The sequence below is a fragment of the Equus quagga genome, chromosome 7 (assembly GCF_021613505.1).
Source record: "Equus quagga isolate Etosha38 chromosome 7, UCLA_HA_Equagga_1.0, whole genome shotgun sequence".
NCBI lineage: Eukaryota > Metazoa > Chordata > Mammalia > Perissodactyla > Equidae > Equus > Equus quagga.
In genome coordinates, this window is record NC_060273.1 from 3,049,904 (window position 1) to 3,072,241 (window position 22,338).

At 39.3% G+C, this 22,338-nt stretch overlaps 2 protein-coding genes across 3 annotated transcripts in view; both read left to right on the top strand.

Moving 5' to 3' along the window:
* The window catches only part of ZNF75A (zinc finger protein 75a), a 37,816-nt gene extending 18,235 nt beyond the window's left edge, over positions 1-19,581 (top strand). Inside the window, exons 10-11 of one of the 2 annotated variants that reach the window (XR_006889558.1) lie at positions 5,691-5,809; positions 18,743-19,581. The gene's annotated coding sequence lies outside the window, so the exon portion shown is untranslated. Of the gene's footprint in view, positions 1-5,690; positions 5,953-18,742 lie in introns of those variants that run through there. The other variant, XR_006889557.1, reaches the window with a different exon arrangement.
* Positions 14,606-16,518, top strand: LOC124242965 (olfactory receptor 2C1). The gene has a single exon (XM_046668445.1). The coding sequence runs from the start codon at positions 15,501-15,503 to the stop codon at positions 16,437-16,439; it is 939 nt and encodes a 312-aa protein (XP_046524401.1). The 5' UTR covers positions 14,606-15,500; the 3' UTR covers positions 16,440-16,518.
* Positions 19,582-22,338: the final 2,757 nt, after the last annotated feature.

Sequence of the window (22,338 nt, forward strand, 5' to 3'; positions counted from 1 at the left end):
GCCATGTGGGACGCCACCTCAGCATGGCTTGATGAGTGGTGCCATGTCCACGCCCAGGATCCAAACTGGTGAAACCCTGGGCTGCCAAAGTGGAGCATGAGAACTTAACCACTTAGCCACAGGGCCAGCCCCTCCATGTATATTTTAAAAGCAGTTTTCAATATCCACAAAATAAATTGCTTGGATTCTTACTGAGATTCCATCAAATCTATAGATCATGTTGGGAAGAACTTCCATCTTGATAATATTGAGTCTTCCTATTCATGAACGTGGAATATCTCTCCATTTATTTAGTTCTTCTTTGATTTCATTCATCATATAGTTTTCTTCATATAAATCTTGTTCATATTTTGTTAAACTTATACCTAAGTATTTTATTTTGGGGGCTGCTACTGTAAATGCTATTCCAGTAGTTCACTGCTGGTATATAGGAAAGTGATTGACTTTTGTATATTAACTTGGTAACCTGCAACTTTGCTACAAGTGCATTATTAATTCCAGAAGATTTTTTCATTGATTCTTTGGGATTTTTTTCCTGAGGAATATTCACCCTGAGCTAACATCTTTGCCAGTCTTCCTCTATTTTGTATGTGGGTTGCCACCACAGCGTGGCCTCTGATGAGTGGTGTAGGTCCACACCCAGGAACCAAACCCAGGCCACTGAAGTGGAGCACACTGAACTTAACTGCTAGGCCATGGGGCCAGCCCTGATTCTTTGGGGTTTTATACATAGATGATCATGACATCTGTGAAAAAGGCAATTTTATTTCTTCTTTCTCAATCTGTGTGCCGTTTATTTCCTTTTCTTTTCTTTTTTGTCTTATTGCATTATCTAGGGTTTATAAGTATGATGTTGAAGAGGAGTGGTGAGAGGGAACATTCTTGCCTTGTTCCTGATCTTAATGGGAAAGCTTCTAGTTTCTCACAATTAAGTATGATGTTAGTTGTGGGGTTTTTGTAGATTTTTTTAATCAAGTTGAAATTCCCCTCTATTCCTAGTTTGCTGAGAGTTTTTATCATAAATGGATGTTAGGTTGTGTCAACTGCTTTTTCTGCATCTATTGATATGATCATGTGATTTTGTTCTTTAGCCTGTTGGTGTGATGGATTACATTAATTTATTTTTGAATATTGAACCTGCCTTGCATACCTGGAACAAACCTCACTGTATAATTCTTATTATGCATTGTTGGATTTGATTTGTTAATATTTTGTTGAGGATTTTTAAATTTATGTTCATGAGAGAGAATTTTTTTTTTCTTGTAATGTCTTTTTCTGGTTTTTGGTAGTAGGGAAATGCTAGCCTCATAGAATTCCTCTCCACCATTCCCATCCACACTAGACACTGCTTGTCCTTTCATCTCGACAGACTATCCAGTCCCTGATCTCTGACCATAGCTTCACATCTATATTGCAGTTTTAGAAGATGTCATTCAATGCCCTCCATTCTGTTTTACTGGAAGCTTTACCTGTGTGGAGTGTAGCAGACATTTGTTGACTGCCTCTTAGCAACCATTACCCCCTTCCTCTTTCCCAACAACCCTGATTACATTTGGAGATCTGTGAGGTTCCTGACCCTGGTTTCCAGGAGCACAGAATGTGATGTAAACTAAGTTAATAAGAGGAGGATTCCACCTCCTTGGTTAGAAGATAGCTCAGGGTTAGGTATATGACCTTAAGCTGGTCCCATCAGAACTTTTGTTGGAAATGCTAGAACAAATCCCGCTCTTGCTGGATGATACATGTAACCCAGTAGCCATTGATAGTTTTCTTGAAACTGAAAGAGAAGTGGGCCTTAGGATGAAACCAACACCATAGAAGGCAGAACAGAGTGGTAAATATTCAGTCCTTAGTGACACCATTGGGCTGTAGGATCAAGTATCACCTGATATCTAGAACTGCCCTGAAGTTTTCAGCTACATGTATCTATACATTTCTTTTTATTGTTTAAGCCAGTGTGAATTGGGGTTTCTGTTCATTGTAACTGAAAGAATTCTAATACATAGAGCAATAACTGATTTAAGATAATATATGAAGGAGATGAACAATTTTTTTTTAAATTTTATTTTTCCTTTTTCTCCCAAAGTCCCCCGGTACATAGTTGCATACTTATAGTTGTGGGCCCTTCCAGCTGTGGCATGTGGGATGACACCCCAGCATGGCCTGACAAGCGGGGCCATGTCTGCGCCCATGACTCGAACCAGCAAAACCCTGGGCTGCCAAAGCAGAGCACGCGAACCCAACCACTCAGCCATGGGGCCGGCCCCTGAACAATCTTTTTATACCTATTTAAAAGTTTTCATTACAGAAATTATCAAATATACATAAAAGAGAGAATAACATGATGAACCCCTGTGTAGGCTTCAACAATTATCAACATTTTGCCAATCTTGTTCCATTTATCGTCTCCAGTTTTTTGTTTTTATTTTGTTTGTTTTGAGAGGGTTGTTTATTTTGGAATGTTTTAAAGCAAATTTCAGACATTATAACATTTCACCCACAAATATTTCAGTTTGTAAGAGAGAATTCTTAACAATCTCTGCCCTAAACCATCTTTGAGAAAGAATTCCCACTCAACAGAGGCCCTCTCTCCCACAAGAGAGAAGCTTAATTGAGAACATGAGAGCTGCCTTTCCCTCAGAGGGCAACCAGAACTTGACCAACAACTGCTCAAGATGGCCTTGTAAGGGGACTCCCTTGGCTTCCTCCCTGGAGTATTCATTTATGAGAACAACAGGCAGTCCAAATGAGGGCAGTCCAGAAGGGATACTAGATGTGTATAATGATCACCAGAGCAATTTACTGATAAGTTGAAACTACATGATCAACTGCCACACTTTTAATAAGCCTCAGGGTGATTCACTCATTAAGAGTTCAGTGGCAACAGTTCATGGTTGGTTTCCTGGAAGCCAATGAAGAACAAAATAATAATAATAATTGCCCTCCAACATATATAGGGCATTTCCTCAGGAGTTCAAAGTACCCTCATTTACCTACTTGCATTGCCTTAAAATTTTTTTCTTGAAATAATGCATAAATGAATACTAAAACATTCAAAATTCATTATAATTCACCTCCCTCTAAGCATTCCTGCTTGATCAGACTTCTTTTTAATTAGCATTTGACCATCACATTTTGGTAACTGGTAAGATGAAAAATGACCTGGAAATTTAATATTCTTATTTCTATTTTCTCCTCCATCATACTTCCTTATTCTTCCTCTTAATGAGGAATTTTCTTTCTTTTCCTTGGTTGGTGTCCATTCCTTCCCTTGATCCTCTTTCTGGAGTTATTCTAAAGTAGTTTCAACACCCAGTGTCCTAATAGTCAAGAAGTGTGGTACAGACTGCTTTGAAAGATCCTTTTATGGCCAGTTAATACTTGCCACACTTTATCATTTACAAAAGCCTTCTAAACCAATGAAGTGTTATTTACAACCAATATTCCTGCTGCCATGAGCTACTGTTTATCACCTGCAATTCCCAAATCGACACTTTTATTAATCTGCTGCCAAAAACTGGTTCTGTCCTTATCTCTGCCTGAGGATGTTTGCTCCCTAAAACTTTTGGAAAGATATGCACTGTGAATGTTCATTCATTCATTCAACATTGGGCAGATATTTAATGAGCACTTTCTACATGCCAGGCATTGTTTTAGGTGCTGGGATTTTATGTTTACAAACATTTTTAGTTTTGTTTTTTGCTGCTAAGGATTGCTGGATTTGGGATAAAGGGGGCATTTTCTAGGTTTCTTTACATTGCTTAAATAAACAATTTGTATATCTCTATCGTTTTCATTTGGTTGGCTGATTGGCTTTCCATGGTCAGTTTCCCACTCTGCCTTATCTTCAGGTCCAACTCCAGCTCCCCGAAAATAGAATAGGAAAAACACACTTCTACTATCTTACATAACCTTAATATTAATTGAAAAAAATAGATGTGATTGAATTGGCTTCAGCTCTCTACTTTTTTGAGTGGACTTTAGCATTCACAATTGGAGAGCATCTCCAATATTTAAAAAAAATTTTTTTTTTGAGGAAGATTAGCCCTGAGCTAACATCTGCTGCCAATCTTCCTCTTTTTGCTGAGGAAGACTGGCCCTGAGTGAACATTCGTGCCCATCTTCCTCTACTTTATATGTGGGATGCCTGCCACAGCACGGCTTGATGAGGGGTGTGTAGGTCCTCACCCAGGATCTGAACTAGTGAACCCCAGGCCACCAAAGTGGAACGTGTGAACTTAACCACTGTGTCAGGGGGCTGGCCCCCTATTTTTTTTGATATTATAGATATGGACATGATTAGAGCACTAAAGTCAGAGACAAGAAATCTAGATACATTCTCAATAAGACATTGAAACACAAAACAAACTCCTAAGAAAATTATAGGTACTGTAGTATATAAGAAATTATATTCTACTTGCCAAGAGGATTCCCCCCCATCCCAAGTTTTCACAACCATTCACCTCAAAATGATCAGAAACTTCATCTCAACCAACATTATTTAACACTATATGAAAGAAATGCAGTAATAGAAAGGCAACCAAATTTTTAAAAGGGTAAAGTCTCTGAATAGACATTTCTCAAAATAAGATATACGAATGGCTAATTAGCACATGAAAAGGCACTCAATATCATTAGCCATCAGAGAAATGCAAATCAAAACCACAGTGAGATACCACTTATATATCTACTAGCATGGCTATAATCAAAAAGACAGATAATAACAAGTGTTATCAAGGATGTGGAGACATTGGAACCCTCAAACACTGCTGGTGGGAATGTAAAATGGTTAATCACTAGAGAAAACACTTTGGTGGTCCTTCAAAAGGTTAAACATAGAATTACTGTTTGACCCAGGAATTCCACTCCTAAGTATATACCCAAGAGAAATGAAAACTTCTGTCCACACAAAAACTTGTATATGAATGTATATAACAACATTATTCACAATAGCCCCAAACTAGAAACAATTTAAATGCCCATCAACTTATGGATGGATAAATAAAATGTAGTATAACCATACAGTGGAATATTATGTAGCAATAAAACGAAATTAAGTTCTGATGTATACTACAACATAGATAAACTTTGAAAACATGCTAAGTGAAAGGAGTCAGACACAAAAGGTCACATATTGAATGAAATATCCAGAATATGCAAATCCATAGAGACAGAAAGTAGATTAGTGGTTTCCAGGGACTGGGAGCTGTAGGGGGATGGAGGGTGACGATTAAGGGGAACAGGGTTTCTTTTTTAGGGGTAATGAAAATGTTCTGGACTTAAATAGTGGTGATGAATTGTGAATTTACTAATAAAACCACTGAGTTATATACTTTTAAATGGTGAATTTTGTGATATGTGACCTCCATCTTAATTTTAAAATTGACTAAGAAGGGATGAAGGCAGAGGGTGACAAGTGGGCTTCCAGGTAACTAATAGTAGCAGGAGGGATAGAGAAGAAGAGTGTGGACAAGAAAAAATAAAGATTAAATAAATGCTTTGAAAAGAAATAAAGTAATTTAGGAAAACTTCTGTGGATACAGGAATTAGGTATTAGAGGGGAGAACCAGTAATATAGGAGAAGAAATAAAATGTATAAAGATTAGAAAGGCAGAAGCAAAACTATTAGTATTGGGGTTCTAGTTCTGGGTAAAATGGAGTGAGCATGCTTCACCTTTTCTCTTCCATAGAAAACAACTATAAAACCTGGATAGATTGCAAGGAATAGCTACTTGAGAACTTCAAGGAGTTAATAGCAGCAGGTGATTTGGAGAAGAACACCAGAATTCCAAGTACCACTGAATTGATTGTGAGTTTACAGTTTATTTTCTCTGATATCCCTTGATCTCAACACAACTGGAAACCTAGGAGTGGGAGTGTAGTGAAGATGGAGACAAAAATACAACAGTTTTTATGATAAAAACTCTCAGCAGGGGCTGGCTCCATGGTGTGGTGGTTAAGCTCGGCACACTCCACTTCAGGGGCCTGTGTTCGTGGGTTCAGGTCCCAGGCACAGATCTACACCACTAGTCAGCCATGGCCTGACAGCGACCCACATATAAAGTGGAGGAAGATTGGCACAGATGTTACTCAGGGCTAACCTTCCTCAAGCAAAAAAAAGAGGAAGATTGGCAACAGATGTTAGCTCAGGGCTAACCTTCCTCAGGAAAAAAAAAAAACTCTCAGCAAGCTAGGAATAGAATAGAACTTCTTCAATCTGTAAAAGAGCATCTATTTAAAAAATATGTAGATAATATCATACTTTTTAATTTTTTCCACTGAGGAAGATTAGCCCTGAGCTAACATGTGTTGCCAATCTTCCTCTTTTTTTGCTTGAGGAAGATTAGTCCTAAGCTAACATCTGTACCAATCTTCCTCCACTTTATATGTGGTTCACTGCCACGGCATGGCTGACAAGTGGTGTAGGTCTGTGCCCAGGATCCTAACCTGTGAAATCTCAGCCGCTGAAGTGGAGCATGCCAAACTTAACCACTATGCCATGGGGCTGGCCCCTAATATCATACTTAACTGTCAAAGATTGAATGCTTTCCCTCTGAGATCAGGAACCAAGGCAGGAATACCCACTCCTACTATTCCTATTCAGCATTGTACTGGAAGTCTTAGCCAGTGCAATAATGCAAGAAAAAGAAATACACAACATCTGATTGGAAAGGAAAAAACAAAATTATCTGTATTCACAGATGTCATAATTGTCAATGTAGAAAATCCTAAGACCCTACAAGAATTTCTAGAATAAATAAATTTAGTAAGATCACAGGGTACAAGGTCAATAAACAATATAAATTCTATTTCTATACACTGGAAACAATATCATTTACAGTAGCTCCAAAAAATGAAATATTTAGGTATAAATCTAACAAAACATGTACAGGATATGTGTGCTGAGAATGGAAAACCTCTGGTGAAATAAGTAAAAGAGGCCCTAAATAAATGTAAAGACATACCATGTTCATAAATTAGACTCAACATAGTAAAGATGTCAGTTCTCTCCATATTGATCGATAGATTTAATGCAAGGTGAAAAGGTAAAGGAACTAAAATAGCCTAAACAGTTTTGAAAAATAAGAAAAAAATTTGAAGGAATTGCATGACTTGATTATAAGACTTTCTCGAAAGCTACAGTAATCAAAACAGTGTGGTATTGATAAAGGAATAGACACATAAATCAATGGAATAGAATAATGAGTCCAGGAATAGACCCATATAAATATGGCAAATTTATTTTTATAGGCAAATTTAACGAAAAGATGTTCCCATAAAACAAAACCATTTAAAAGTGATCAACTGAGTGACATTTAGCACATTCAAAATTGTGCAACCACCACCTCTATCTAGTTCCAAATATTTTCATCACCCCTAAAGAAAACCCCATATCCATTAGGCAGTTACTCCTCATTCCCTTCTCCCCACAATCCCTGGAAACCACAAACCTGCTTTTTTCCCCTATGGATTTATCTATTCTGAATACTTAATATAAAAGGAAACATACAATATGTGACCTTTTGGGCCTGGCTTTTTTTTTACTTAGCATAATGTTTTTGAGGTTCATCCACGTTGTAGCATGTATCAGCACTTTATTCCTTTTTTGGCTGAATAATATTCCATATTATTGATATACCACAATTTGTTTATCCATTCATCTTTTGATGGACATTTGAGATGTTTCTACTTTTTGGCTATTGTGAATAATGCTACTATAAACATGCATGTACACGTATTTGTTTGAGTACCTGTTTTCTTCTTTTGAGTGTATACCTAGGAGGGGAACTGCAGGGTCATATGGTAATTCTGTGTCTAATTTTTGAGGAGCATTCAAACTTTTCTCTAGTGACTGAGCTGTTTTATGTTCCCACCAGCCATGTACAGAGGTTCCAATTTCTCTACATCCTCTCCAACACTTGCTATTTTCCTATTTTGTATTGTTATTATAGCCATCAAAATGAGTGTGAAGTGGTATTCTAATGTGGTTTTGATTTGTGTTTCTACAATGACTAAGGATGTCGAGCACTTTTTCATGTGCTTCTTGGCTATTTCTCTTCTTTGGAGAAATGTCTATTCAACTCCTTTGGCCATTTTAAAATCGGGTTGCTTGTCTTTTGGTTTTGGAGTTGTAGGAGTTCTTTATATATGCTGGATATTAAACCCTTATCCCATATATAACTTGCAAGTATTTTTTCCCCTTCTGTATGTTTGCTTTTCACTTTCTTGATGATGTCCTTTGATACACAAAATTTTTAAATTTTGATGAAGTCCAGTTTATCTATTTTTTCTTTTGTTGCTTTTGCTTTTGATGTCATGCCTAAAAATTTGTTGCCAAATCCAAGGTCATGAATATTTACCCATATATTTTCTTCTAAAAGTTTTATATTTTATCTCATATTTAGGTCATGGATCCATTTTCATTATTTTGTGTATGGTGTGAGGTAGGGGTCCAACTTGATTCTTTTGCATGTAACTTCCAATTATCCCAGCAGCATTTGTTAAAGAGACTGTTCTTTCCCTCATTGAATGGTCTTGTAACCCTCATTGAAAATCACTTGGAGGGGCTGGCCCCATGTCCGAGTGTGGGTTCGTGTGCTCTGCGTTCGCAGCCATGGGTTCACCAGTTTGGATCCTGGGCACAGATCTGTACACCACTCATCAAGCCATGCTGTGGTGGCATCCCACATGGAGGAACTAGAATGGCCTACAACTAGGATATACAACTATGTACTGGGGCTTTGGGGGGAAAAAAAAGAGGAAGATTGGCAACAGATTTACTCAGGGCAAATCTTCCTCACCCTCAAAAAAAAAAAATCAGTTGGCCATAGAAGTATGGGTTTATTTCTGGAGTATCACTTCTATTCTAGTGGTCTATATGTCTGTTCTTATGTCAATACCACATCATTTTGGTTACTATAAATTTGTAGTATGTTTTGAAATTGGGAAGTGTGAATCTTCCAATTTTGTTCTTTTTCAAGGCTGTTTTGGCTAATTAGGGTCCCTTGCAATCTCATTTGAATTTGAAGATTGGCTTTTCCATTTCTGCAAAAAAAAAGCCCATTGGAATTTTGATAGGGATTGCACTGAATCTGTAGATCATTTTGGGAAGTATTGCTATATTAACAATGTTGATATAATCCAATGAATACAATTTATACCTTAAAGTTGACTTGTGCTTTTAAGGTTTTAAGAAGTTCTTCCTAATCCCTAATATACAAATATATACCATTTCATTTTCTTCAGGTAGTTTTATCTTTCACATTTAAGTTTTTAATCCTTCTGGAGTTCATCATTGTATATGATATAAGTGTGGATTTTGTAGTCAAATAGACCTAGTTTAAGTAACTCTGCCATTTACTAGTTATTTGCCTCGGACAAGTTATCTAATACCTCTGAGCCTTAGTTTCTCTCTTGTAAAACAGAAGTAGTATCTGCCTGGTGTGGTCGTCATGATAATGTAAACTACTGAGGACAGCGTCTGGCACACAGCACATGCCAGCAAGCAGTGCTTATAATTTTGGAAGACTTGCTGGAGACAGACCCACGGGGCAGGGAGCCCCACTGGTCCAGGCCCATCTTGCTCACCCCTGTACTCCACCAGCACCTGGCACACTGTCCACTCTCAGTGACCATTCCTTCAATGACGTGGTTTCTAAGTCAGCAGTTTTGGGGGTAATTTATCTTCCATGACATCTAATGACCTAATCAGGTTGCCAGTCGCCTTTTATGTCTTTATTTAGTATCATTTGTAAGTGATTCCTCTTCACACAGTGTGGTGTGAGTGTCTAAGGTTCATGTCCCTTATTCATGTTTTATGTTAGGGCCAGAGATAGTGGGAATCCCCTTCTCCCCCTTCCCTGCCAAAAACACTCAAAGACAACATCTCCCAGATGATTAGTCAAAAATACTAACTTCCTCTGCACAGAATGGCTTTTTTTTTTTTTAAAGATTGGCACCTGAGCTAACATCTGTTGCCAATCTTTTTTTTTTTTTTCCTGCTTCTTCTTCTATTCCCCAAAGCACCCCAGTACAAAGTTGTATATTCTGGTTGTATGTCCCTGTGGCTGTGCTATGTGGGATGCCGCCTCAGCATGGCTTGATGAGCGGTGCCATGTCCATGCCCAGGATCCAAACCAGCGAGACCCTGGGCCACTGAAACAGAGTGCACAAACTTAACCACTTGGCCAAGGGGCCGGCCCCAGAATGGCCTGTTTATGCCTAGTGAGGAAACAAACGCTGGAATCACCACTGTTTAACATTAAGCAAGTCATATAATCCCTTTTTGCTCAGTTTACTCATCTACCAAGTAGGGATAAAACTACCTACTCCATCTGCCATAGAAAGCATTTTAAGAACTAAGTTCGATCATATGAAAGCACCTTGAAAAGGATAAAATTATATAATTAGTAATTATTTAAGAAATGCAGTTATTCTTATTTCTATTTCAATTAGCAATCTGTATTGGGGAGGGAGTTCAGGTGAAAGACTGAGTCAGTTCTCCAGGGACAACCTTTTTCCTGTGTTCTGGCCATGCCAGTGGTTTGTGCTAATTGGCTGTGGGGGACAGAGATGCCCCTTTGGGCTCTGCAGAATGAACCAGAGTGAGCCAGGCTTCCAGGCGGCAGATCCAGCGCTCCTCTGAGTGCTTGGGCCAGCCCAAGGTTAAAAGCCTGTGCTGCCAGCTCGTCAGCAGGGGAGCAGCCACACAGCACAGCCTCCTTCCTAATTCCACACTTGCTCTCCTACTTGATCCACCAGAAACCAGTGGCAGTGTGATGGATTCAGGCGGAATGCTGAAGCCAAAGGTATATTTCCATAAACAATCCACAGACTTTTATTAATGGAGAATCCAGGGTATAGGAAAGAGAGGCAAAGAGAGGGAAAAGCTGGGAAAAGGAAGGAGCAGTTACATGGAAAAGAGAGAGAAAAGGAAGAGTGTGAATAGCCTTTAAAAGGTGCTGATTTTAGATTCTTCCTGCAGGAGAAAGGTTAGAGATGACATGGTGTTAGATCCCTGAGCCCATCAGCTAAGAGATGTCTTCTTAGCTCTTCCTTGGGGAGGAAAAATACTTAAACTGCAAAGAGGAGTTTTAAAACTACAAACTGAGAACTCTTTAACAAAAGTCACCTCCAGAATGGTCCAGGAGACAACCTGAAAAATTCATAACCTGACCAAAAAAACCTCTTTGTGCACCAAACTGTGTCCTAGGAACAGAATCCTCCAGCAGAAAGGAGTCATCGAAGACCCAGGTATAGCCTAGTGCCCTGGGCAGGCAAATTTCTAAGCACATCTTCTTTTTCTCTTGCCTAGAGTTTACAATATTTCATCATGCCAAAATCTCAAAATGTCAATCACAATTTCTCTTGCTCTCAGTTTAAGCCTATTTTTGCTTTTCATAGATAAGGAGAGCATGTGATCTGCAAGCACACATCTTTAAAATACTATCATGCTAGTGAAGACATGAAGGAAGAAAAAAGAAATCTCCCTTTAACTACTTCCTAAACAAGCTAATGTCTTGGTCATTCTCCAGAGGACCTATTTTTTTCCCTGCTCCCTTTTCTCTAAAAATCTGCACACACTCCATGTCCTTTTTAAAATGCCAGGCAAATCAGTTAAGACTCTCCAATAAGGAATGGCCTTGGCAGTATAGGGCAGAAAGCTTACCTCCTGACTCTCACGTTGAACATGCATCTGTCCACTTTGTCCTTTGGAGACACCCACTGCAAACTGCCTTCAGCTTGCAGACAGATGTAACCTGGAGAGCTATTCCTAGAATGCCCATGCTTATCCTGCCTTTCCATTCTGAGTTTGTGGTGTTGAATTTTTTTTTATAAAGATTTTATTTTTTCCTTTTTCTCCCCAAAGCCCCCGATACATAGTTGTATATATATATATTTTTAGCTGTGGGTCCTTCTAGTTGTGGCAAGTGGGATGCTGCCTCAGCATGGCCTGATGAGTGGTGCCATGTCCGTGGCCAGGATCCAAACCAGTGAAACCCTGGGCCGCCAAAGTGAAGTGCACGAACTTAACCACTCAGTCATGGGGCCCAGCCCTGTGGTGTTGAATTTTTATATGTATTTGATGTCCTCCCACTTAGCCCTTTTTCTATTTTATAAGATCCTATGCTCATTAGAACTGCCCCCTGAACCAGGCTCATTGTCAAGAATGCAGCCAGGATTCTTTTTCCAACAGTTGTATCAGAAAGCAATTTTAAGGGAGCTTGGCTGTCTTCCCTGATGCAAACAGCAAACATCACAGTCCCCTCCAGACAGCATAGATTCCCTTAATTTCCCTTTACAACTATGTTTCTTAAATTTCAATATTTTTAACCTGTGATGCCTCTTAGGAGTAATAATTTCCGTAAGTTTACTATGAACTACGTCATTTTTTCTCTTATTGGTCCTATATTTACCTCCTTTAAGATTGAAACTCCTCCATTTCAAATTCTTGACTTCTAAGATATGGAGGTAAACTCCTGTTCACTTGATAAAATACCTTAAATTTTTCTTTTCTTTTTTTTAAGGAAGATTAGCCCTGAACTAACAACCGCTGCCAGTCCCCCTCTTTTTGCTGAGGAAGAGTGGCTCTGAGCTAACATCCGTGCCTGTCTTCCTCTATTTTATATGTGGGACGCCTACCACAGCATGGCTTGATAAGCAGTGCGTAGGTCCACACCCAGCAGAATCCACCAAACCGGTGAACCCTGGGCCACCCAAGCTGAGTGCACAAACTTAACCACTACACCACCTTGCCGGCGCCGATACCTTAAATTTTTCTGATTGGAGAGGTTTTGATTGTGTTCCATCTCAGACTTCATCCATCTAAACAAAGTTTGTTCTGTTGTGTGGTTCTTGCCCGCCATACTGCCACAATGTTATCCTATATTGAAAACCCTAGCTCCGGTTCTGACCAGATCATCAAGAAAAGATTAACTTAGAACTTACATGCAAGCTTTTCAGGCACAAACTTAGCTCTCAGGAATATCTGTCAGCCATCTCCCAAATAAATGAAATATTTGTAAACAAAACATATATAAAAACTTCTCTACCAGGATCAGGAATTCAAGATTAGGTTTTCATTTTTTATGATTCCCTTTCCCTTTATTGCTCAGGCTAATATTAAAGCAAGGCTTGAATTCCGAGGATGTGCCCCCACATATGAGGAGTGCCGACAGCTCAGGAGCAATTTCCATGATAGGAGGAAGCCAACTCTAAATTCCAGATTTGCTGTGGCTAATCCACAAGTGGCCAATTGAGAATTGTGAAATTTAGGGGAGGAATGGGCAGAAAACTGGGTGAAAGTGGGCAATCACAACACCCAGGATTCTCTTTAAGAAGCAAGTCTTGGCTGTTTTTCTCAAGATCTTGAATGTTCAAACCAAATTTGCAGGTAGGCTGAGATGGAATCCATCTATGCATCATGTGAGTGATTGCTAAAAATCTTTCTGTACCCAAACAACCTCCATCTGGGTGCTCCCTTGCCTAAACCACACCATAAATGGCGCATCCTCTGAGTTCAATGTTTTCCTCTCTATGCTCCTTTTAAAATGCAAATACTGCTGGATGAATTTAACATTCCCAGATTATGAGAGAACTAGGAACCAAGGGGAGAGACCCTTTAAGGGAGGAAAACACCCTGAAAAGCAGGTGAATTGCTGAATTCAGACTCGAAGTTACAGTCATGTTGGTTGGGGGAGTTTGTCAAGCTCAGGCCTAGAATCTAGCTGGTATGGCATTTTCTCCTGAACTTTCTGAGCACCTGGGGTCAACAGCTTCCTGCTCTAGTTATAGACTTTCCTTTTCCATGCTGGCTGGTTTATTACTGAGCTGAAAAAACTGTTCAGTAAGAAGAGGGGGAACTGAAAGAAATTCTGACATCACTGAGTGTCCACAAAGCACCAGTTGCCCGGAGACAAAACAACTCATGGGAGAAGATGGGAAGTGTCTGTCTGTTTCTTTCCCCTAGAGGGATATAAGAGGACAAGCACCTCTACTGACAGGAGGTAGTGAGATGGATGTCAGGAAGAACTTTTGAACAGAAAGATGAGCTATCAGTTTGCTAACTCAGTTCCTCAGCTTTCTTAAGTCTTTAATGAAAAGAGTAAGTAGACACCTCTTCTTAAGGTATTAGGTAGAGGTATGAAAGAGGGTCGAAAAGTGCTCTGAAATCCTTATCATCCTTGACTCAATAGAAGGACTCCGTCGCTGACCTAAAGAAATAGGCAATTAGAAGAGATTTCCCTCCTGACTTCTGGGTGGAATCTAGCATCAGGATCTCCAGTATTTGTTATTTATTGATGAAAAGGACAGTTCTTGGGGTCTTTAGCCAAGAGGTGTAGCCAAGTTCCTTGCCTGGTACACCAGAACCAGTTAAGCACACCTGCTCACTTCCCATCAAGCCTACTCTTTGAGTGTGGCAGCCGAGGTTCCTGTGGGACATGTCATGGTCCAGAGGAAGAGGCAGAACATTCACTCCCAGTCTTCAGTGTCCAGATGAGGACAGCTGACCCAAGGACTATTTCTGTTTTCTTCTCAGATCATTTTATTTGTCAGTCAAATAAGATGGAAAGGCTTTGGTTTATGATCTTCAGAAAAGCCTAGGTCTTTCCCCATGAAAGGAGATGATAATTGGCCCATTATTAACAAGAGCTAATTTTTGTTTGTGAGATGTTAAGAATTACTCAGTGGTTTAGAGGTGGGCATAGTGGTCATATACCTCAAAAGATCAGGGATCTCTTCTGAAATCTTCTAGTTTCCTTTGCTAATTATGGGTACCCATTAACTGATTTAACCCATTTTGGATACACTGCGTTTCTATCTTTAGCCTATTCCACGTAAACTTATTGGGCTTATGTGAGTTTTTGTTTATTCTACATGTACCTCCTCTTAACTCACATATTCACATCTTCTGTATTTGGTGAATAAGTCTATATTAACTCTTTCCATTCTTTTCATGATGTAATAGATTCATGTTCTCCTTCAAACTTTATCTTTCTAGATCAGGAGCTTTTGCCTGGGAGGTGAGGGATATCGAAGAGAGGGGAGGAAATTTATCAGAAACTTCTGGGAAGCTTTTCCAAATACAATGGTTCTTCTTCCCCTTTCCTTGAGCATATTAAAACCTTGGCTGGGGAAATTTGTATTTTGACAATTTCCAGACTTTATTCTAATGGTCAACTTCCTTTACCCTATTGTAAATGCCATGCTCAACTGAAGAGCCCTAATCTTTTTGTTCTTCATAAGGCTCTTCCTTCATTTTTGTGACAGCTCATGCTTGAAATTCGGATGGAATAAAGTTTCCAGTCACTGTGGGACTGACAGTGGTTGGGGATTGCAATGAAAGTTTGCAATTATGAAAATTAAATTGGTACTTAAATATGAAGCCCAGAAGACCCTCCTTTATGCAGATCAACTTTATGAATAGCTTCTTCTTCACTGGCTTTTTTCCCAGTGGTTTTCCCTGGGCAGATTCCTCAAGTGACTAAAGGCAATCAGAGATGGAAGGAACCAATGACAGCTCCTTGGAGGGCTTCATTCTGTTGGGCATATCTGACCATCCACAACTAGAGATTATCTTTTTCATAGTCATTCTCTTCTCTTACTTGCTGACCCTATTTGGGAACTCAACCATCATCCTGCTTTCCTGCCTGGATGCCCGGCTCCACACACCCATGTACTTCTTCCTCAGCAACCTCTCCTCCCTGGACCTTACTTTTACTACTAGCTCAGTCCCTCAAATGCTGATCAACTTATGGGGACCAGACAAGACCATCAGCTATGGTGGCTGTGTAATCCAACTCTATGTTTTCCTCTGGCTAGGGGCTACTGAGTGCATCCTGCTGGTAGTGATGGCGTTTGACCGCTATGTGGCAATTTGCCGGCCCCTGCACTACACCACCTTCATGAACCCTTGGCTCTGCTGGCTGCTGGCTGCCATTGCCTGGTTGGGTGGCTTGGGAAACTCTGTGATCCAGTCAACATTCACTCTGCAACTCCCGTTGTGTGGGCACCGGAGGGTGGACAACTTCCTGTGTGAGGTGCCCGCCATGATCAAACTGGCTTGTGGAGACACGAGTCTCAATGAGGCTGTGCTCAATGGTGTCTGCACCTTCTTCACTGCTGTCCCACTCAGCATCATCCTGATCTCCTACTGCTACATAGCTCAGGCAGTGCTGAAGATCCGCTCAGTCGAGGGGCGGAGAAAGGCATTTAACACATGTCTCTCTCATCTCATGGTGGTGCTCTTCTTCTATGGCTCAGCTATCTATGGGTATCTGCTTCCAGCTAAGACCAGCAGCCAGGACCAGGGCAAGTTCATTTCCCTCTTCTACTCTGTGGTCACACCTATGGTGAACCCTCTCATCTACACTCTGAGGAACAAGGAGGTGAAGGGGGCGCTGAGGAGGCTGCTGGGGAAGAGAAGAGAAGTCTGCTGAGAGGAGGAAAAAACTCCATCATTTATAGCCTCTTCATCTCTACACACTTTTTCTCATTCTCTCTCTCTGGCTAGGTGAACATGAGGAGTACTAACCCTGGTACAAACTAGACATGTTTCTGATAACCCTAAGCTGTTGGGACATGGTTAGTGTTATTTCTCATGTTCCACACTTATTTACCAAAAATCCTACTGTGGACTACAGATAACAGGGCAGATGTGTCATCAACAGCTCAGAGGTTGTTAACTTAGTACAGGCCTGTTCACTATCTCTGTTGTCCACATTTTATTTATGTGTATTTATTATATATGTAACAAATATTACATCTTTATTTATTATTGTATTTCTAGAGAACTCTGTACTTTTCTAAAGAAAGCAAATCCACTTGCAGTATCTTATATAATGTTTCTATAATTACATAAAATCAAGGCAGGTATTATTAACCCCAAACAAAAACCTGAACAATCCATCTTTGTACCCTATCCATCCATCATCATTGTCCATCTCTCTTTGTCTCTTCTAGATATTTCAGCCTATCTACCCATACTTCCCATCCATATGTCCCTCTGTCATCTTGTTTACCCTCTCCTGTATGTCTACATCTCATTTTCCCTTCTGTCTCATCTAATATTTAATAAGAAAAGGTAGCTAAGACCATTTTCCTTTCAATTCTAGCCAAAGAGGTTGCCTTGATATACTTTTATTTAAATCATCCTCCCTAAAAAATTCCCAACCATGAGATTTGCTACCAGCATTTGGATATTCTCATATGGTCGGTGGATTATAGAATGCCCTGAGATTCCTTAAGCAAGTTTAAGAGCCCAAGAAAGAACATCCATCCATAAAGCATGTCCTCTGCCTCAAGATCTAGTCTTTCAGTCCTAAAGTTCCTGGAATTCGTCAATCAGTACAGCACACCAAGACTCACTGAGGAACTCAGGTATTGGAATTCAAATGCCAATATGTGATTCTGTGCATTACTAGAATTGCCAAAGGAATCTGCACCTACCACCACAATTCATATACTCTTTCCCCAAAAAGAAGAGCTAGGTTAATGTCAGAAACTTGCTTGGCAACTACATTACCAGAGAAAAGGAAATCAAATGGTTTTAGGGCTAGTTTCTAAAGAGTCTTCAACTTTGTGTCCCCCACAGAACCCAGACACCTGCCTTATACAAAGTAGATGCTCAATAAATGCTTAGTGAATTGAATTAATTTAAAAGCCTCATGAGTCCCTGTTTTTCATGCTAGGAACTAAATTTGTCATATGAACCATTTTCCTGTTTGCCACTTGGGGTTATCCTGTCCTTTGGACAATGCTGAACAAACAATGACAAATTTCCACCTTTCCACATTTCCATAATGCCCCTCAAAGACATCCGGTTAAATTGTCCCATCCTTAATTTGTTTTTCCAGTTGTAGATCAGAGCCATGACCTATTTCCTCCGTTGCTTACACAGTAATACTGAAGTACGTCTCAAGGACTAGCCAACTAGTGGCATTATCTTGGTGAATTGATCAGTCTAGACTCTTGCAGGCTCAAATTCTTTATTGATCAGCACACTCAGATTAGATGACATTCTGAGGAGGTAGAATAAAAATGACTATGCTCCTAAAGTGGATGTATAAACCAGAATGCCAGTTGATTAATTTATGAGAATGGTAACTACCAAGGAGATTGAACAGTCACATTTTGCATTTAAGTTGCAAAATAACTTGTGGGAAAATAGGAAGAAAACAGCAAGGCATTCTTCAAACACTTTGGAGTTCTGCAGAGTCTACCAATGGAAAGTACGGGACATTTTGAATCTAACTTATAGTTAGGGGAGTAGTAAGACACAGAGAATTAGAGGGAGGAGAGAAAGCATGGGACATTAATGCATGATGGGGATCACATATGACATCATCAAAACGCACACATATTCATGTTCCATTTTCAATGGTGTGCATGAAACAAAGTCAAAAACGGCAAAAAAGCAATTAAGTGTGAGGCAAGCTCCTTGTTATTAAAATGGGCTTTGAAGTTCAATTTCTAAGGTTCCAGAAGAAAAAGTATGTTTCGTGTCTTATTCAGTTAGAAATTCAAAAAATGAAAAACAAAACAAACATCAAGACTTACAGAAGGTTCACCAACTTTTAGTAAAATGGCATTCGAGCTTTTAAGATCCCATCTCTTAAAGCCTTTCATAGAGTATCTAGATCCATACCCCTTATGGTAGCAAAGCCTGCATGAATACCTGAATTAAATGACCAAATTTTGAGCCTGCCAATGAAGGGAGTCAATCTTTTTTCTGTCTTCACAGCCTTCAGGCTCAATTCCATGGCTGTGGCTAGGAGATGTTGGAATAAGGAGCTGGCAAGAAATAGGAATTGAAAACTGACTTTGGCTTGGTGAGTTTATGCTCTAGTATATGAGCTCTAAATTACAGACTAATTTGGAAGCTCCATTAGTGATTTGGTGAAAAGGTTTTTACTACATCGACTATTTGATTATATCAACTTTACTGAGTACTTACCATGTGCTAGATAAGGATCTAAACTCTTTACATGAATCAACTCATTAAATCCTCACAACAACCTATACTTAAAATGTCCCATTTTAAGATGAGGACATCGGATCACAAGAGGAAACTTGCTCAAGAACACACAATGGTAAGACTGGGAATCAAATCCAAGTACTCTTGACTCCAAAGCTTGTGCTTTTGCAAAAAAAAATTTTTGTTTCTTTTTTGAAATAACCACAAACTTACAGGAAAGTTGGAAGCATAATAGAAAGGACTATTTTTCCCCCTTGAATCATTTGAGAGTAAGTTGATACTCTGTCTTCCCCAAATATGTTAGGATATACCTCTAACACACCAGGACACTCTCCTATGGGACCACAATATAGCCATTATTAGTAAAGGAACATTAATACATTATATTGTCTAATTCTCAGACCCTGTTCAGCTTTTGCCACTTGTCCCAAGAATGTCTTTCACAGCAAAAGGATTCTGTTCAGAATCACACATTGCATTTCGTTGTCATGTCTCTAGTTTCTGTCAGTCTGAAATGGTTTCTTTTCTTGACTTTCATGACCCTGACACTTTTAAAGATTATTAGCCAGTTATTTTGTAGAACATCCCTCAATTTGGGTTTCATGTTTACTGACAATTAGATTCAGGTTATGCATCTTTGGCAGGAATCCCACAGAAGTGATGTTGCATTCTTCTCATTGTATCCTATCAGGTGGTGCTATGGACTGAATTGTCTCCCAACACCAAATTCATACGTTGAAGCCCTAACTCCCAATGTGATTGTACTTGGAGGCAGGGCCTTTAGGAGGTAATTAGGGTGAAGTGGTATAATAAGGGTGGGCCCCTAATCTGATAGGATTGGTGACCTTATAAGAAGAGGAAGAGAGAGATTTTTCTCTCTCCCACAAACACGCAGAAGAAAGGCCAGGTGTGGACAAAGAGACCACATGCAAGCCAGGAAAGAGCCCTCGCCAGAAACCGAATCCTGGTGGAACTTTGATCTTGGACTTTCCATTTTCAGAACTGTGAGAAAATAAGTTCCTGTTATTTAAGTAGCCTAGTCTGTGGTATTTTCTTATGGCAGCCTGAGCAGACTAAGACAGTGGCGTACATTTCAATTTGTCCCATTACTGATGATGTTACTTGGATCATTAAATGAAGGTGGTGTCTGCCAGCCTTTTCCATTATGCTCTACTTTGTAATTAAGTATTTTATGGGAAAGTGCTCTGAAACTACATCAATATCCTGTTGCTAATTAAACTCAATTTAGTCATTATTTATTTACATCTTATGGAATCAAGTTTTCCTATTTTATTCAGTGGTTTATAACTTGTTACTACCATTGTATTGTTGTGCCCTGTTTGATCAGTGGGAGCCCATCCAACCTGGCTTTTGTGTTTTTTTGACTTGTCCCCATATTCTTTGGGTACCTCCTTGCTTTCTGGAACCACAGATGTTCCATGCTTAACTTTTATTAACCCTACCCCTGCCCAGCCATTTCCTCAAGAAGCCCTGGTAACTTTGAGTGAAAAATTGTGTTCAGCAGTCAATTTCTGGGCACTAATTGTTCTCATTACTATTGGGGTGAGCTGCTCCCAGGTCATCTCTGTGGACAGAGGTAGGATACAGATAGATTGATAGATGAATACAGAGAGAGATAAATATAGATACAGGCATAGACACAACACACATATCCCTCTCTATTTCTATATGTCTATCTATTTATCTAGAAATTTAAAAGTCTGACAATACAAAATGTTGATAACTATGCAACTGATATGTATTTCTGACATTCCACAATACACACACAACAGGTTTTCTTTAAGTTATTTTTGACCTAGAGTTATATTCCATTAGGGATGCAATCAATATAGATTTTTTAAAAGTTTTCCTACATACTAGAAATACACACTTAGAATGAAGACCTTATTTACAAGTAATGAAAATAAAATAAATGCCTGGAAATTAATTTCATAAATATGCAGGACCTATCTAAAGAAAACTATTAGACTTTACTGAGAAAATAAGTTATCTTAATAATAGAAAAACACATATATATCTGAAATTGATTTTTGTGTTGGCAGAAGGTAAGATGCCTCCCAATAACAGTATAATATTGATGTCTTTCCTTTTCTTCTTTTGGTTGGGAGAGGTAGGGGATAGCAAAAAGGAAAGTGAAGACAGCAAATTACAACGGGGGATCTTATTAAAGGAGATGCTCAGATCCCATAAACAAGATGTCAGACAAAAGCTAAAAAGAGAGATATCAGTGCAAGAACCCCTGTAAAACTCATGGCCAATAGTCAGAAGGAACATAAGCTCTGATGTTTGGATTTACTTTAACTTTTCTGTGTTGTAGTTCTATTATTCTTAAGTAACAATGGTGCCTTTTGTGAACCCTGTTTTGAAATATAAAGGAAGAGTATTGTGCTAAAGTGAAGGATATAGGGAGAAGCAGAAAAGAAAGAGTGGAAGCAGCATGGAGAAACAGTTAACAAAAGGCCAACTGTGAAAACTGAAAAGACTTAGAATGCTACAGAGAACAAGCTGATGAGTGACAACCAGGAAACTGAAAACATTCCTCAGGGAATCTCAGAAACACCTGAGGTCTAAATTTCATACAGTAGAAATCATATGAAATACGCCCCCTTTCATTAGAAATCAGGGAAATTCAATTAAAGCCACAATGAAATATCCTTTTATTCCCTCTGCTTGCCAGAAATTTAAAAGTGTGACGATACCAAGTGTTAACAATGATAGGGAAAAACAGGAACTCTATTATACTGTGGGGCGGTGGGAAGGGGGCGGGGAGTACTAGTACAATCACTTTGGCACTATATAGCAAAGTTGAGGACATGCATACCTATGACCTCTTGCTCTACGGCATGCCCTAAAGAGAGTCTAAGTACAGCAGATTATATGTACAAAACGTTCACAGCAGTATTTTTTCCAATCAAAAGCCAGAAAGAATCCAAACATCCACTAACAGGAAGAATACATGAATGAATTGTGGTAGTCATGTGATGAAACACTATACAGCAATAAAAGAGAATAAAGTACAGCTATATACATAAACTTGGATATATATCACAAATGTACTGTCCAGTGAAAAGAGAAAGCTGCAGAAAAAAGCAAAACAAAAAACTTCCTGTGGCCATGGAAGAATGAAACATATAATTTGGCTAATAAAAGAAAGCGGGATCCCAGATAGCTAGAAAATTTGGAGACACACACACATATGTGATGGGATTACAGGTGCTTTTTCTTTTCTTTTTTTGTCCGGGCTCTCAACTCCACTGAGAGCATTCTCTTAGCAGTGACAGCCTTGAGCACACATTGCCATCTGTCAGCCCTCCACTATGCAGTGGTCAAGCAGTGGTGCC